The 17,007-nt window shown below is 37.2% G+C and overlaps 1 protein-coding gene across 1 annotated transcript; it reads left to right on the forward strand.

The window, feature by feature from the left end:
• Nucleotides 1–400: 400 nt before the first annotated feature.
• On the forward strand, nt 401–17,007 carry LOC136033652 (uncharacterized). The gene is made up of 2 exons (XM_065714474.1): nt 401–2,039; nt 13,734–17,007. The coding sequence occupies exon 2, from the start codon at nt 13,758–13,760 to the stop codon at nt 14,541–14,543; it is 786 nt and encodes a 261-aa protein (XP_065570546.1). The 5' UTR covers nt 401–2,039; nt 13,734–13,757; the 3' UTR covers nt 14,544–17,007.

The following is a 17,007-nucleotide window of genomic DNA, read 5'->3' on the forward strand; positions in this document are numbered from 1 at the left end:
GATTGACATAATCGGAACTTATTTGCTCTCTTTGGGGTAGTTGGGAGGGGGGGAGTAAGTCTTAAAAATTAGAAAAATGAGGTATTTTCAACTTACGAACGGGTGATCGGATCTCAATGAAATTTGATGTTTAGAAGGATATCGTGTCTTAGAGCTCTTATTTTAAATCCCGACCGTATCTGGTGATGGGGGCGGGGAGTTGGGAGGGGGAAACCTAAAACTTGGAAAACACTTAGAGTGGAGGGATCGGGATGAAACATGGTGGGAAAAATAAACATAAGTCCTAGATAGATGATTGACATAAACGGAACGGATCCGCTCTCTTTTGGGTAGTTGGGGGGGGGGGGTTAATTCTGAAAAATTAGAAAAAATGAGGTATTTTTAACTTACGAATGGGTGATTGGATCTCCATGAAATTTGATTTTTAGAAGGATATCGTGGCTCAAAGCTCTTATTTTAAATCCTGACCGGATCTGGTGACATTGGGGGAAGTTTGGGGTGGGGAGACCTAAAATGATGGGAAACCCTTAGATTGGAAGGATTGGGATGAAACTTGGTTGGAAAAATAAGCAAAAGTCTTGCATACGTAATTTACATAATTGGAATGGATCCGCTCAATGGCGGGGGGGGGGGTAATTCTGAAAAATAAGAAAAATAACGTATTTTTAACTTACGAAGGAGTGATCGGATCTTCATGAAACTTCATATTTAGAAGGACCTCGTAACTCTGATATCTTATTTTAAATCTCAACCGGATCAAACGTAATTGGGGGGGGGCAGTTGGGGGGACCGGAAATCTTAGAAAATACTTAAAGCGGTGAGATCAGGATGAAACTGGATGGGAAGAATAGAAACCTGTCTAAGATACGTGACTGACATAACTGGACCGGATCTGCTCTCTTTGGTGGAATTGGGAGGGGGGAGGTAATTTTGAAAATTGAGGTATTTGTAACTTACGAAAGGGTGACCAGATCTTAATGAAATTTGATATTTAGAAGGATCTTGTGCTATAAAGTTTAACTTTAGGTTCTGACCTTCTCACAAGTGCCAAATGAGCTCTTGGCTCTTGGCTCTTCCGACCTCGTCCAAATGAGCTCTTGGCTCTTCCGACCTCGTACCATATGAGCTCTCGGCTCTTCCGACCTCGTCACAAGTGCCATATGAGCTCTTAGCTCTTGTTTTTTTCTGTTGATGTAATTTTCCACCCCAATTATTTCCCCTGTAGCGGGGCTCTGAAAAAAATTCAGCTATGGATAGGTAATTTTTTAGCTATTTAGCATAGTAGATGAAAATTGATCCTTGGAAAGGTATCAAGTTTTTTCTACTAGGGGTAGGGGGGATGCGAGTCACAAAAATACAAAAGGGTGGTTTCAGACTGCCTTGTCCGTGTATTTACAAAGGAAGTAAGATAAATCATAGAGTTTTGAAGATTTCGATACATATTTAAAGGGTAATTTGCCAATAATCTTGACGAAACTTTCTGTAAGTGTTCATAAGATCACTGGTAATTATTCCATAACTCCTAGCCGGCCAAACAACCAGTGAGTGTTACACTATATGTATCTAGAGTCTAAACCAAAGAAACATTTTTCAATATAGAGATTGTAAAGATAGTTTTCTTTTAGAGGGGACAAAGTCTATCTTTTGCGAAGTATTTTTAGGTGATCGAATTTTTTCAGGCGGAGGAGGGCGATAGGGGACTTGAAATTTTATGATGAATGGGAGGGTCAGCGTTAAATGCTCCGGCACATACAGAAGAGTATAAACTAAGATAAGTTTTATTATAAGTTTATAATCTTATATAAGTATAAGAGTATAAGTTTTTCGTTTTTGTGCCTTTCGTCTGACAAGTAAATGAATAAAACTTTCTTTTAGACCAATCGCTTGGTCTAAAAAAATATTTTTTTTTTCAGTTCTGAACATGAACTCATTTATTTGGTATTCCCGAAACTGCCATTCCAAATCCACTAAGGAGGCCAAAAATGTAGGCAACATTCGTGAACCTGGCCATCCATTTGTAGTGAGAAACCACTAAAAATGTAAGTCTAGTCTCTTGCGAACCTGTTCATCGAATAATCTTTGCCAGGTGTCTCTTCTTGTAGGTAATCTGATGCCATGTTTCTGCGTTTTTGCCCTACAAAAATAGCAAATAATTAATTTTTGACCCACCTGGTAATAAAGTGGAGTAACAAAAATGAAAAATGATACACATACAAAGGGAACTTCCTATGACAATACTAAATATAAATTAAATAAAAGAAGCCAATATTAAAATTTGGCTTAAATTTGCTCAAAGTTTAGATTTGGACACGTCCAGGATCAATCATCCCCTCATTTTCCAATAGTAAATCATATAGGCTGTGTAAAAGATGGGCAAATTACCTAATAAGGTCGTTGCTCCAGAAGCTGTGGGGGTTCATGTCATCCCCGGAGCCTTTTTTTTTACCTATCAATTCTTTTGATCAAAATGGCTATATAAAAATGGCCCGAGGGCTTATTAAGTTTGGAAGATCAATGCTCAGAAATACAAGAGGCAGTGCAGGTCAAAGAAGTGGTTCTTCAACCTTTGAAGAATATGAGTTTGATTTTATAAGTAAAGTGAGTTATGAGGAGATTAAAGACTTCTTAGTGTTTACGGGAAGGACTGCATTTTCAAATTCCTATCTTATTTCTATTCTATCTTCTATTCCATTGTATCTTATTTCAATCTCTATTTTAAACCGAGAATGATTTTCTTTGTAATAAGGCGCTAACTTCTGGGTTGAGGCAATGGGAGTGGAAGAAGTCACTATTTGACTGCTTTGTAAGAAAGGGAGCCCGCTGCCACACGAGAAGTGGCGGTTAATAGCGCTAAGTTAGTTAAAGGACAAAAAGTATTAGGGGTCAGACTAGCTAATTGATTAAACAAAGATAAGAATCATGTATGAGAAACAAGCCGATCAAAGGTTCAAGAACTGGGAATGGGATACCAGATTGTCAATTTCTTTTGAAGGCTTTAATAGATAAATATGTAAAGGGAAAACTTATCTTTATGTAAAATTATGTCAAATTTCTACCATAAGGCGTTGAACCGCATAGATTAGTATGTTATTGGAAGGTTCCTTATTCGGAATAGCCATTTGCGTGTGTGGTAGTGTAAAAGTTGGTAACAATATTTCTAGGCTTTTTGTATTATGCTGGGCGTACATAATCAAGAATAAAGTGAAATTCGACCAATTTCAATATTCTTTCACCTCTATATTATTAGAAACAAGGGTGTTATTGTCACTTTTTCTTGGAGGTGGGGATGAGAGGCTGAAGGACATATCATTTTAAAATTACCGATTATGAGGAGCACAAATATAAAAAAAAGCCGGAAATGAGGGTTTCTATTTACAGACAAGAAAAAGCTTTCAAAGTGGTACTTTTTGCCGAGATGTGTCGAAAATTTTAGAGAAATATCGATGAAATTGTATTAAGCCCTTTATTTGCCTCTTATATACACATTTTAGAAACTAAATAACTTAAAATCAGCATTGTCTCACAGAAGGTCCAAGTTTTCAATAAATTATTATTAGAAATTGTCATTTTATTTTGTTCCTTTGCTAATAAATAAACCAAGTGAATGGTCTTAAATAGAAAATAGTTATGTGAAGGGCCTCAAAATTATGGGATTAACCACTAGTTGGTACATTTCCATTGTATTGGTTTCTCAGAAACCTTTCAATTAAAAAGCATCAAATCAGTAAGTATCAAGATGGAATAGAATAGAGTAGAATTTCTAATCAGCATTTGATAGCTGACACTGATAACTAGCTTTAAGTATTGTCATTTTTCTTCCATCCATTAGAACTTCTAAAAAAATAAGACACTGAATAAATTCTTTATTCTAAAGGCATCTCTGGACCAGCGAATAAACTGTATCCAGACTTACTTTTCCTTTCTCTAATTCTCCAGCAGAAAGTGCCAAACATAACTGTGAGGCTTCTGCTGTGACATTTTCTGCCGTGGCATCCAGAAAGATTTCATTGTCAGAGTCACCTTCCTCCTCTGAAAACTTTCCTTTCCTCCTCTAAAAAATTCCTGTCAGAGTCACTTTCCTCCTCTAAAAACTTCCTGCCAGAGTCAATTTCCCCCTCCTCTAAAAAAGGCTTCTGATGTGACATCTTCTGCCGCAGTATCCAGGAGAACCTCAATTTCGGAATCACTTTTCTCCTCTAAAAACTTTCCTTTCCTCCTAAAAACTTCCTGTCAGAGTCACTTTCCTCTTTCTCTAAAAAAAAAATGTTTTTTAATGAAAAAACAAAAAAAGTGTTTAATGGTATTAAAAAAGGCGTTAAATATTTAACCACCTACGCAAACGGGTTGTTTACCACCTACACAAACGATTTTCACTTTATGAGCTGCCGTATCTGCAAACCATCGAAAATGCCAGCCTACAGCATCTCAATGCTTAGTTAAGAAAAGGTTCGGCAGAGGTAGTTGAAAATTTTTATGTCAGCTTCATGGCTATTTTATATTCTGTTCTTGACAAGTTAAATGACTGTAATCTGATACTTTTTTGTGTGGATATATGAGCAAGGTCATATGACCTCTCATATAAATTTACTAACATGAAAATATCTTTTATTTCTACAGCTTGGCGACCACTCATTTTGAACTTCGACAACGGGAAGTTTTGATTGCCTTAAAAGTTCCATTAGTTCGAAACGAGGAATAAATGCTCTATCAAATCAATCCGTTTCCAACTAAGCTTGCTAATACCACTTGGTGGATAAGAATTTAAAATTTATCCCCCTGTATAGCGACTTCTAGCCATAGCTACATGATACCAGATCGAGATAATGTTCTGCTCGATCAAACAAAAAAAACAAGCTACCATTCTACAATCTGGACTCGCGGTGACCTATGTTCAATCCCGAAGAATTTGCACCATTCAATTGTTAAAAGAGGTAGATGGTATCAATCCACTACCCAAGGAATGGGAAGTCGAAATAAGAGGTAACGTCAGATTACAATTATGGAAGCAGGTGAGCGAAACTGATTGTCGAAATAAGAGGTAACGTCAGATTACAATTATGGAAGCAGGTGAGCGAAACTGATTTTATTTTTAACGTTCCAAAACCACTCACTGACCAGTTGAAGTGCCAGAATTGTAGTAGAAAGGGAGCCATCACAGACCTCCGTATTTCAGGGATGAGAATCTTAACAATTTCACTGTCATGTCAAATTTTACTCCCCTATATAGCGATTTCTATCAATAGCTGCATGTTACTTGATCGAGAAGACGTTCTGCAGTGTCAACAAAACAAGCTCCCACTCTGGAAACTGAATTCGGTGACCCATGTTCGATCCCGAAGGATTCGCACCATTCAACTTTTAGGAGAGGTAGATGGCATCAATCCACTACCCAAGGTTTGTGAAGCCGAAATAGTAGGTAACGTCAAGTTAGAACTATGGAAGCCAGTGAACGAAACTGATTTTATTTTTAGTGTTCCAAAACCAATCATTGAAGTGCCAGAATTACAGCAGAAAGGGAGCCAACAAAGACATACGAATTTCAGGGATCGGAATCTTAAGAGGTAGATGGCATCAATCCACTACCCAAGGTTTGTGAAGCCGAAATAGTAGGTAACGTCAAGTTAGAACTATGGAAGCCAGTGAACGAAACTGATTTTATTTTTAGTGTTCCAAAACCAATCATTGAAGTGCCAGAATTACAGCAGAAAGGGAGCCAACAAAGACATACGAATTTCAGGGATCGGAATCTTAACAATTTCACCGTCTTGTCAACTTAGTACAAAAGAGGCACTGATAGTTTCGCCAATAGCAGGACAAACGTTTTCTACAATTCCATACAAATAAGACCTTTTCTAGAATTAAATTTTGTACCCGCAACAGGTTAATAACGGCCAAAATAACAATCACTTGCAAAAGGTTGTTGATAAGTTAAATTCAATTGCAATACCAGACGCCATTCCAAAGAATACCCAAAATTGATCACTAGTCTGGATCAGCTAAAGGAGAGTACCAAATTTGATAGTCCAATATTCCAAATAGAAACAGAGAGAATATCTTTTTATAATAATTCTTTGCTTCACGGATTTGCTTATTTTTTTGCAATTATGCTGGTTCTTTATTTAGCTAATCTAGGAATTCGATTTTTTTGTCAGCAGTAAGTGCTCCAAGAAAAAGCTTCAAGAACAAGTGCACAAAGAGCCGACTACCTGTTGGACATCTGATGCATAGATTATTTTTTTGTGTGTTCTTGAAAAAAAGAAAGAAAAGAGAAGAGAAACACGTGAAACCGCAAATAAGTATGATAATAATATGCGGAAAACATTACAATGTAAGAAACCACAATTATTTTTTCTTTTCTTTTCTTAGTAAAACAGTTGCACTACTTTTAACGTTATTGAGGAATATTCTTTAATTGTTGTAAATAATGGAAAATCTAAGTGTCTTATTACTAACCTATGAGCAATTAGTGGAAAATGTATATATAGTGCGATAATTTTTATTTAAATGGATATAGGCAGCAACCACAATGGGGTTGGCATTTCATTTTAGTGACGGAGCATTTAAGTTACTAAAGGGAAAATGTATAGATTCTATAGAAATGGTATATAGTGAAATTTTTGTTTTGGATCCAAGTAAAAAGAATTTGATTGAAGGGCGTAGCGAGTACTGCAACACGGACCCAAAGGTTTTTCCAAAAAAAGGCATTTTGCTCGGCGTAGAGACAACTAGAGTATCCGTTAACACTAAGTAGGATCGCTGTAGATCATTAGGAATAATAAATGAAGAAAGGAGAGATACAGCTAACCACCATTCGAAGCGTAACTGTTGTTGCAATTTTAGTAGGATAAAAGAAAAAAGCACTAAAGTAGGTAACCTGCAATTAGATAGAATTGTCGACGAAATGATTATGGAGCAGGTATGGGAAGAACATTTGGAGGGTAGTCGTCAATCAAAAATATGTATCAAAATTAAATGGGTGAATCAAAACTGGAGATAGTGTGGATTTGGATAGGTTGGTTAATAACACTATAAATAATGTGTAAAAATTTGTGTATTATCCAAAATCATGTTTTAATATATTCAATAATATTTATTGTATCGAATAATCTTTATCTTATGGCTAATGCTTCATGTGATGCGTTATATGAGATTATATACATAAGATTATGGTATAATAATTTTTGAAAGCTGCATGTATAAACCTATTAATTTTAGTTCTTTTTTTCATATATAAACTCATGCTATTTTTCAGCTCATAGACATGTAGGACACTAACTTATCCAAGCTATACAAATGCATAAGAGGGATGCAGCATCGCTACAATCCGGCACGCTCCAAGCAAGAACAACTGAAAAAGGACAGCAATATTGAGGGAAAAAAACATGAATATTAGGCTAAGTAATTGATGCACACTAGAGGAACTAGATTAACCATAGGTAATACATTGCAGAAGAGAGCGTGGATTTATTCAGAAGAGCCGTATTGGTACCCGCGGGATTTTTCGTTCTCTAAAATTTCGGGGAAAAGGCAATACGGGTCACGCATTTCCAATGTAATCCTCCTTAGCTCAGTATTTTCCACTAGTAAAGTCAGCGTCTATATAAAAAAAGGACAAATGTAACAATCTATTTCTTTAAATGCTAATGTAAAGTTTAATAAATCTCCTTGCTGTAATAACTTTTTATTATTCATTCCAAAAATCAGGAAGCCATATATTTTTCTGTGGTAATATCATTTACAAAAAAAAAAAATTGAAAAAAAGATGTAAGTGGGAATAAGAGACTAAATTTACTTAAATTTTGTTTTACTAAAGTTCAGATTTCTTTCTTTATAGTTTCTATATAGTTTCTTGGGAATTCGTTCTTTCGCATTAAGATCGTTACGGGTACCCTGCATTTTACATTAGATATGGAGAATAGAGATTTGTTTTCTGAAGACAAGAATAAGTGTGGATTTGTCTTCTAAGGGCTATTTAACCAAACCAAATCCCATCGGTGGTGTACGATAAAGACATTTCGATCGAAAGGGGCATGCGAGTTTCATAAGACAAATACGTGCAGAACAAATCAAATAGTGTTGGGCAGACACTGGTATTAATAAATCCATGGTATAAACTTGTGGGTTAACTGCTAATTATTTCAACAATCTCTTATCAAACCTAAAGACCAACTTGTCTGCGGGATAGATGCAGCATTAGAAGTCTATTGACCCATATGATTGAAGGATCGAACAGAATGAATAACCTTTGAAAAAAAAATATAGCAATACATATACTTAGAATAAAAAGACGAGGACGTCTTTTCATATGGGGGAGTATTGTAATAAGTATAACTAAATGAATATAAACTATTATTGATTAAATGTTAAAAAATATTCTTTTTCAAAAATCCAATGAAATCCCATTCGAAAATCTTTATCAAGTTTTTGCCGGTTCGGCGCACGTCAGTTGACCACAGAAAAGTAGCTGGCTGGGAAAATGCGGTTTTTTGGAAAAGTATAAAAGGTAAAGTTTTCTAGCCTTGGCTCTCTTGGTCTTAAGTCTTTTGTCTTCTAACTATTTTTTATCTATACTGCGAAAAAGGATATATCACAAGTCATAAGTAAGTGTGGTTAGGTGTTTTAGGTCTTGTCAAGTGTTATAGGTTGTCTCGTGCTTGCCCTGCATTTCAATTAATACAGTAGTTGACAGATAACCTTGAATTTCCTTTGTTTGAACTCGGTCAGAACCCAGTGCATATTTGCCTAGGCATTCGGGCTCGATTAAGGAGAGTTAAGGACCCCCGAGAAAGATCCACTTCAAACATTTGACCGTTGAGCTAGTACAGTCTTCAGTTGCAGTGATCCGAGTGACCAGAAAGCATTGCATTAATAATAAAATATTACTAGAAGATAATTTGATTAAGATAGTGTGTAATTCAAAACATCGAAATGATAAGACATCCTACAGATATAATGTTATTCAAGAATTAAAAAATAGTTAAAAAATGAAATAATAGAAAAGAATAAAATTATTTCAGACTAGCTATTGGGGTGGCGCTTCGCCCCCCCCCCCAAGCCCCCCGGGCGCGTAAGTCGTTAGGTGCCATATTAGTTACGCGCCATTGTAATTGTGTCCCTGTGTACCATCTATGAATATAGATAGATTTATATATGTGTTTTGAACTACGTAAAACTTGCGAATATACAACATTCTTGGCTTTCCCATTGTCTGTGCATATACAAAGCGTTATGTACTAATAATGACGTCATATGCAAACGCTCTTTTTACAAACAAACAAACATGCATACACACAACTCGTTTTTATATAGATAGATTGATAGATAGATACAATACAAATTAATTGCGTAAAACTTGCGAATATACAATATTCTTCGCTGTCCAATTGTTACTGCATATAAATAGATTGTCAGGTTCACCGACCCTCGAACATGCAACGTACAATTGTCCATGGGAAAAACAATCAGTACTAAGATCTATACCACATTTTTCTAATGATTGACCTGGAGCTTTGTTGATGGTGATTGCAAATGCTAATCGAATTGGGAATTGCAATCTTTTAAATTGAAAAGGCAGATCCGTTGGAATCATGGGAATGCGAGGAATAAGAACAGCCTCACCCTCAAAAGGCCTTGTCAAGATTGTGGCCTCTATTATGTTTTCCATTGTTTTTTTTTACGGCAAGTCGCGTGCCATTGCAAAGCTTTGGTGGGTTGATATTTCTCAACAGTATTATTGGTACGCCTATTTTTAGGTGTAGCACGTGTGGTAGAAACCCTGAAAGATCCACGGAATTTAAAAATTCAGATTGATAATTAACCACCTCATTTGGTTCCAAAACTGTGTCGACTGACTTGTAAAGGACTGCCTGGTCTCGAATCTTGGTCAAAACAATATTGTTGATTTCGTGGACGTCTATATTTTTGGGTGCAAGAATCGCTCTCTCACTTAGCCATTTATTATTTTTATTTTTATTATTATTATTTATTATATTTTATTATTATATTTTATTATTATTATTTTACTTTTTCAATCAATTCATTTTTGGACGTCACTAAATTACAGAATTCAGCAGGTAGTTGTATACGTCCTGAAATTGAGTCTACTGGGAGCTTTCCGTTTCCAATTGCCAGCAATTGATCTGAAAATGTTTGACCAGAGTCATCGTTTTGCAATCGCACACGCATATTTGTAGTTAATTTTAATGTTTTTACGTGTGCCCGTAAATTAGAATTTTTCAGGCAAGCATTCATTTCGTCTGCAGGGGTTGATCCAGGTATTATAGGTAATGTTTGCCTGAAATCTCCCGCATGCAATATAAATGTGCTGCCAAAGGGTTTCGAATTCCCTCGCAAATCTGTCAAACATTGATCCAGAGCCTCGAGCGATTTTTTGTGTGTCATTGTGCACTCGTCCCAAATAATAAGTTTGCATTGCTGCAATACTTTACCAGATGATTTGGAAATATTGCACGTGGGAGTTTCTGTAGAATGCAAATTCAGAGGCAATTTCAAAGCGGAATGAGCAGTTCTTCCACCAGGCAGCAACGTTGCGGCTGTTCCGGACGACGCAATTGCCAACGCTATATCATTTTTTGATCGAATTGATGCCAGAATCAGTTTTATCACAAACGTTTTACCAGTACCTCCTGGCGCATCCAAAAAGAAAATTTCTCCAACGTTGTTATCGACACAACGCATTATCGTGTCATAAATGTCTTTTTGTTCCAGCGTTAACTTGGAAATATTATTTTGTACATACGACAATAGATCACTCGTACTGTAACTTTGTTCACGATCCAATTCTACACATGTCGAAACAGCAGCGGTACGATTAGGTGAAGGCATTCCCAAATCCTGAAGAGGTTTGTTTGCCATACATACGCACAAATCTTCTATAATAACTAAAGTGTAGTTATAAATTTCTGATGTAAAATTAAAAGTCATATCTGACGTCTCTAACCGTTTGCGATGGATTATATCTTCGGACATTTTTGATTTATATTTTTCCCATAACTCTGTAGGAGCTGATGGGGAGCAAGTTGTTAGTATGATGCCAAACAATGCACGAATTTGACTTGGAGTTGACGTTTCGCACGCGTCATTGATGCAGTTATCCCAGTGTTGGTCATTCTCCAATAAATTCAGAGCTTGGCATGCACTACGGTAAGTGTCATGTATATTACCGTTTACAGTTCTCAAATACTCAAAGGACGTCGGACCGGGTACATTCACCAAAAGCAGGCGTAGAAAGAAGCATTCATGTTGATTGGGGTGAACGGTGTAGAGTCTTCCTATCGTGGTATCTTTGAAGATGGTAGGTTGGCCATCGACTGACTTACCCTGTTTTCGACGTTCAAACACTTTATTTTTAGTATTCCACGTGTAATACGAAGGCACTTCAGTATACAGCAGTTTTTTTGCAAAGAATCATTTTTGCGTAGCGAAAAAAAAAAGAAGTTAACTTTGTATCCGTTGGATTCAGGGCTCTTTGTTGCACGTTGGATTCCGAAAAATAAACACGTTGACCATTCTGTAAATGTACCGCTAAGTGAACAACAGCTGGACTACGTTCATGTATCGGAAATGAAAGAATTCGCCAAACAGCTTCATTACTGCTTATGTATCTTCCAGCCTGATATTGTACGATTTCGTCGATATCTTTGATTTCGGACTGCAAGCCAAAAACTGCCATGTCACTGCCTTTGCTGACGTATTTACATATGTATTTGATTGCCTTTACGGAGTTACAGTATTCAACGTTTATGTGTGCATTAAATTTTTTTGATAATAATGGGGAATATGGAACAACCCACTGGTTATCTACTTCGATGGTGGTACCGTTACGCTTCTTTATTATTGCTGTCTTACCGCCTTCTTCAGTAGATCTTCTTCTATATTGTGGGTAACCATCATTGCCAGTATTTGTGTTGAATACTAAAAGTCGAGGATATTGCTTCGTGCACCTTCCTTTGGCCTTGCATGGTGAATTTTCGTTCAATGCACCGCAAGGTCCATGTATCATATTTTTTACAACAATATCATATAACCCCTTATCGACATTTTCATCAGGTATTTGAGCGGAAATCACATCATCAATTTCGTTAGAAGTAATTTTATTATGTAGCCAGATTAGTATATGTGCGTGTGGCAAACCTCGTTGCCACACGCACATACGCTTAGAGTTACCTCTAAGCGTGCCGAGGAATCAAAAGAACAGCAAGGAAACAGGCTTGAGGCTAAAGAACGCAAAACCGCGCAGTTAGATGAAGATCCACCTGGACAGCGAGAGTCAAAACATATCAAAACTGAAAATGATAGCGATGATGATTGGGTTTGGGATTTTGACTTGGATAAGGTCATCAATTCCTACCAGATTTTAGTTAAAAAAAACAAAGGTTCGGCGATATGTATTTCATAGTGAAGCTGAAAAATAAAGAAGAAAAAGAAAACTGAAAAAAGAAAAAATGTAAAAAACTAAAAAATACTAAAAAGAAAAAACACTCAAAGAGAAATTACAGACCGGGACACAAATGACGACCGGGACAGAGGGAATATAAATAACGACCGGGACACTCAAGGAGAAATTACAGACTGGGATACCGGGACACAAATGACGACCGGGACACAGGCAATATAAATGACGACCAGGACACAGGTATTTAAGAATATCGTTCAAAGACAAATTTTTAATTGTAAGAAGACCGTTGAAAGAGAAATTTCTAATTGTAAAATGACTGAAGAACCTACAATGGCAACACCCGAGGAAGCTGCTCAAAACGAATGTATTCACGCCGAAGTAGCTGAGTTGGTAAAGCGTTATGTTTCAGGTTCTAGGTCCGAGAGGCTCCAGGTTTGAACCTTGGCTTTAGCATTAATACAAAAGAAGAAAAAAACTAAAAAAGGTAAAAACTACAAAAAAACTAAAAAGAAAATATATATATATATATATATATTTATATATATCATCTTTTCCACAAAAATAATAATTTAGTGCTTCTGCTTAAAAACAGCAATCGAATTGATGCCTCCTGATACGCAACTATCAACAAAGTGGCAATCGTTGTGGTCGGTGATCAGTTCTTACCTCGAGATAATATTCTTTATAGGCGAAACAATCAGTTGACAAGAATTGCTTAAACTCATCGATGCTACGATGCCCTACAATATCCTGACGAATATAAATGACGCCCGGGACACTCAAATAGAAATCACAGACTGGGACACCGGGACACAAATGACGACGGGGACCCAGGGAATATAAATGACGACCCGGACACAGGGACACAACTACAACGGGGACGCCGGGGGGCACAGGGGGATATATAAATGACGACGGCAACAAAGGAAATGGTCGATTAGCATTCACCATCAACAAAGCTCAAGGGCAATCAATAGAATCATGAGGTATAGATCTGAATACGGATTGTTTTCCCATGGACCATTATGCGTTGCATGTTCAAGAGTCGGTAAACCTGACAATCGATTTATATGCACAGACGATGGGACAGCAAAGAATGTTGTATATTCGCAAGTTTTACGTAGTTAAAAACATATATATATCTATATATATAAAAATAAGTTGTCTGTCTGTGTGTCTGTCTGTCTGTCAGGTGACGTCATGTTTCTGTGTTGACTGACGTCATCAAGTTAGTTGTCGTAATTTTTGCTACGACGGTGACGTCATTCAAGATATTTAAGACATATGTTCACGTAGAAATCTATTAATGTTTAAGTTTAAAAGGACTGATGAACTTACAATGGCAAAAGCCGATGAAGATGCTCAAAGAGTCTATGCCAAAAAACTTGCTGCTGATAGAGAAAGTCAGAAAAGAAAGCGTGCCGAGGAATCAAAAGAACAGCAAGGAAACAGGCTTGAGGCTGATAGAGAAAGAAAGAACAGAAAGCGTGCCGAGGAATCAAAAGAACAGCAAGGAAACAGGCTTGAGGCTGATAGAGAAAGAAAGAACAGAAAGCGTGCCGAGGAATCAAAAGAACAGCAAGGAAACAGGCTTGAGGCTGATAGAGAAAGAAAGAACAGAAAGCGTGCCGAGGAACTACCAGAGCAACGCGGAAGCAGACTTGCTGCTAAAAGAGAAAGTGAAAAAAGAAGGCGTGCCGAGGAATTACAAGAACAGCAAGAAATCAGGCTTGCTGCTGATAGAGAAAGTAAGAAAAGAAAGCGTGCCGAGGAATCACAAGAACAGCAAGAAATCAGGCTTGCTGCTGATAGAGAAAGTAAGAAAAGAAAGCGTGCCGAGGAATCAGAGCAACCTGAAAGTTATCGCCTGGCATTAAGGTACAACCCACTCGATGATTATAGCTTGAGTAGATGTGTTCAAATCGGGACAATGTCTAAAATTTGTCCCTATTGCAAGGCCTTGAAATTCAATGGTGAAACAATGGGAATGTGTTGCGCCTCAGGAAAAGTTAAACTTCCTCTATTGGCTGCACCACCAGAGCCATTGAAGACTTTCCTTACTGGAACTACGTCAGAATCTAAGCGTTTTTTGTCACAAATCAGAAAATACAACTCATGTTTCTAAATGACGTCGTTTGGAGCCCAAATCGAAAATCCAGATCAATTTATGTCTACTTTCAAAGTAAAAGGGCAAATTTATCATAGAGCAGGGTCCCTTCTACCATTCTCAGGCGAGAATCATAAATTTTTACAATTGTACTTCATCAGTGATAGAAATTCTGAATTGAATCCACGTTGCGAAATTTCTCCCAACGTTGAAAGGACAATTGTTTCCCAATTGCAACATCTTTTCCACGAAAATAATAATTTAGTGCGTCTGTTCAAAACAGCCATCGATTTGATGCCTACTGATACGCATAAAATTGTTATTTCCGCTGACAAAACGCCTCCTGGCCAACATGTGCGTAGATACAATGCTCCAACTATCGACGAAGTGGCAATCGTTATGGTCGGTGATCAGTTTTTACCTCGAGATATTATTCTTCATAAGCGAAACGCTCAGTTGTTAAGAATTGCTGAAACTCATCGATGCTACGATGCCCTACAATATCCTATCATTTTTTGGGATGGAGCCGACGGCTATCACTTTAATATTAAATTGATGAATCCAGCCACTAACAAAGAAATGAATATTAAATGCAGTGCAATGCATTATTATTCCTATAGACTGATGATTCGGCAGGATGAAGAAAATTATATTTTAAAATACCGTGAATTGTTTCACTAATTTGTCGTTGATATGTATATTAAAATTGAATCAGAACGTTTGCTATATATCCGCCTGAATCAGACCAAGCTCCGCTCTGAACAATACATTCATTTGCGAAATGCAGTTATAAATGACGGTAATACCACAAACGTTGGAAGATTAACAATTTTACCTTCGTCATATGCTGGCAGTCCCCGTCATATGCATGAATATGCTCAAGATGCTATTGCGTATGTTCGTCTCTATGGTCGTCCAGATTTATTTATTACATTTACATGTAATCAATCTTGGGACGAGATACTGCAGCTTTTACTTCAAGGACAATCGGCGGTTCATAGGCATGGCATTACGGCCCGTGTCTTCCGGCAAAAGTTGAAATCACTGATAAACTACATAGTAAAACTTGAAGTGTTTGGGTCAGTGCGATGCTGGATGTACTCAGTGGAATGGCAAAAACGAGGTTTGCCACACGCACATATACTAATCTGGCTACATAAAAAAATTACTTCGAACGAAATTGATGATGTGATTTCCGCTGAAATACCTGATAAAAATGTCGATAAGGGGTTACATGATATTATTGTAAAAAATATGATACATGGACCTTGCGGTGCACTGAACGAAAATTCACCATGCATGGCCAAAGGAAGGTGCACAAAGCAATATCCTCGACTTTTAGTATAAAACACAATTACTAGCAATGATGGTTACCCACAATATAGAAGAAGATCTACTGAAGATGGCGGTAAAACAGGAATAATAAAGAAGCGTAACGGTACCACCATCGAAGTAGATAACCAGTGGGTTGTTCCATATTCCCCATTATTATCAAAAACATTTAATGCACACATAAACGTTGAATACTGTAACTCCGTAAAGGCAATCAAATACATATGTAAATACGTCAACAAAGGCGGTTACATGGCAGTTTTTGGCTTGCAGCCCGAAATCAAAGATTTCGACGAAATCGTACAATATCAGGCTGGAAGATACATAAGCAGTAATGAAGCTGTTTGGCGAATTCTTTCATTTCCGATACATGAACGTAGTCCAGCTGTTGTTCACTTAGCGCTACATTTACAGAATGGTCAACGTGTTTATTTCACGGAAACCAACGTGCAACAAAGAGTCCTGAATCCACCGGATACAACATTAACAGCTTTTTTTTCGCTTTGCAAAAATGATTCTTTTGCAAAAAAACTGCTGTATACTGAAGTGCCTTCGTATTACACGTGGAATACTAAAAATAAAGTATTTGAACGTCGAAAACAGGGTAAGTCAGTCGACGGCCAACCTACCATCTTCAAAGATACCACGATAGGAAGACTCTACACCGTTCACCCCAATCAACATGAATGCTTCTTTCTACGCCTGCTTTTGGTGAATGTACCCGGTCCGACATCCTTTGAGTATTTGAGAACTGTAAACGGTACTATACATGACACTTACCGTAGTGCATGCTAAGCTCTGAATTTATTGGAGAATGACCAACACTGGGATAACTGCATCAATGACGCGTGCGAAACGTCAACCCCAAGTCAAATTCGTGCATTGTTTGGCATCATTTTAACAACTTGCTCTCCATCAGCTCCTACATATTTATGGGAAAAATAGAAGTCAAAAATGTCCGAAGATATACTCCATCGAAAACAGTTAGAGACGTCAGATATGACTTTTGATTTTACATCAGAAATTTATAACTACAATTTAATTATTATAGAAGATTTGTGCGTACGTATGGCAAACAAACCTCTTCAGGATTTGGGAATGCCTTCACCTAACCGTATCGCTGCTGTTTCGACATGTTTAGAATTGGATC

The sequence above is a fragment of the Artemia franciscana genome, chromosome 12 (genome assembly GCF_032884065.1).
Source record: "Artemia franciscana chromosome 12, ASM3288406v1, whole genome shotgun sequence".
Lineage (NCBI taxonomy): Eukaryota > Metazoa > Arthropoda > Branchiopoda > Anostraca > Artemiidae > Artemia > Artemia franciscana.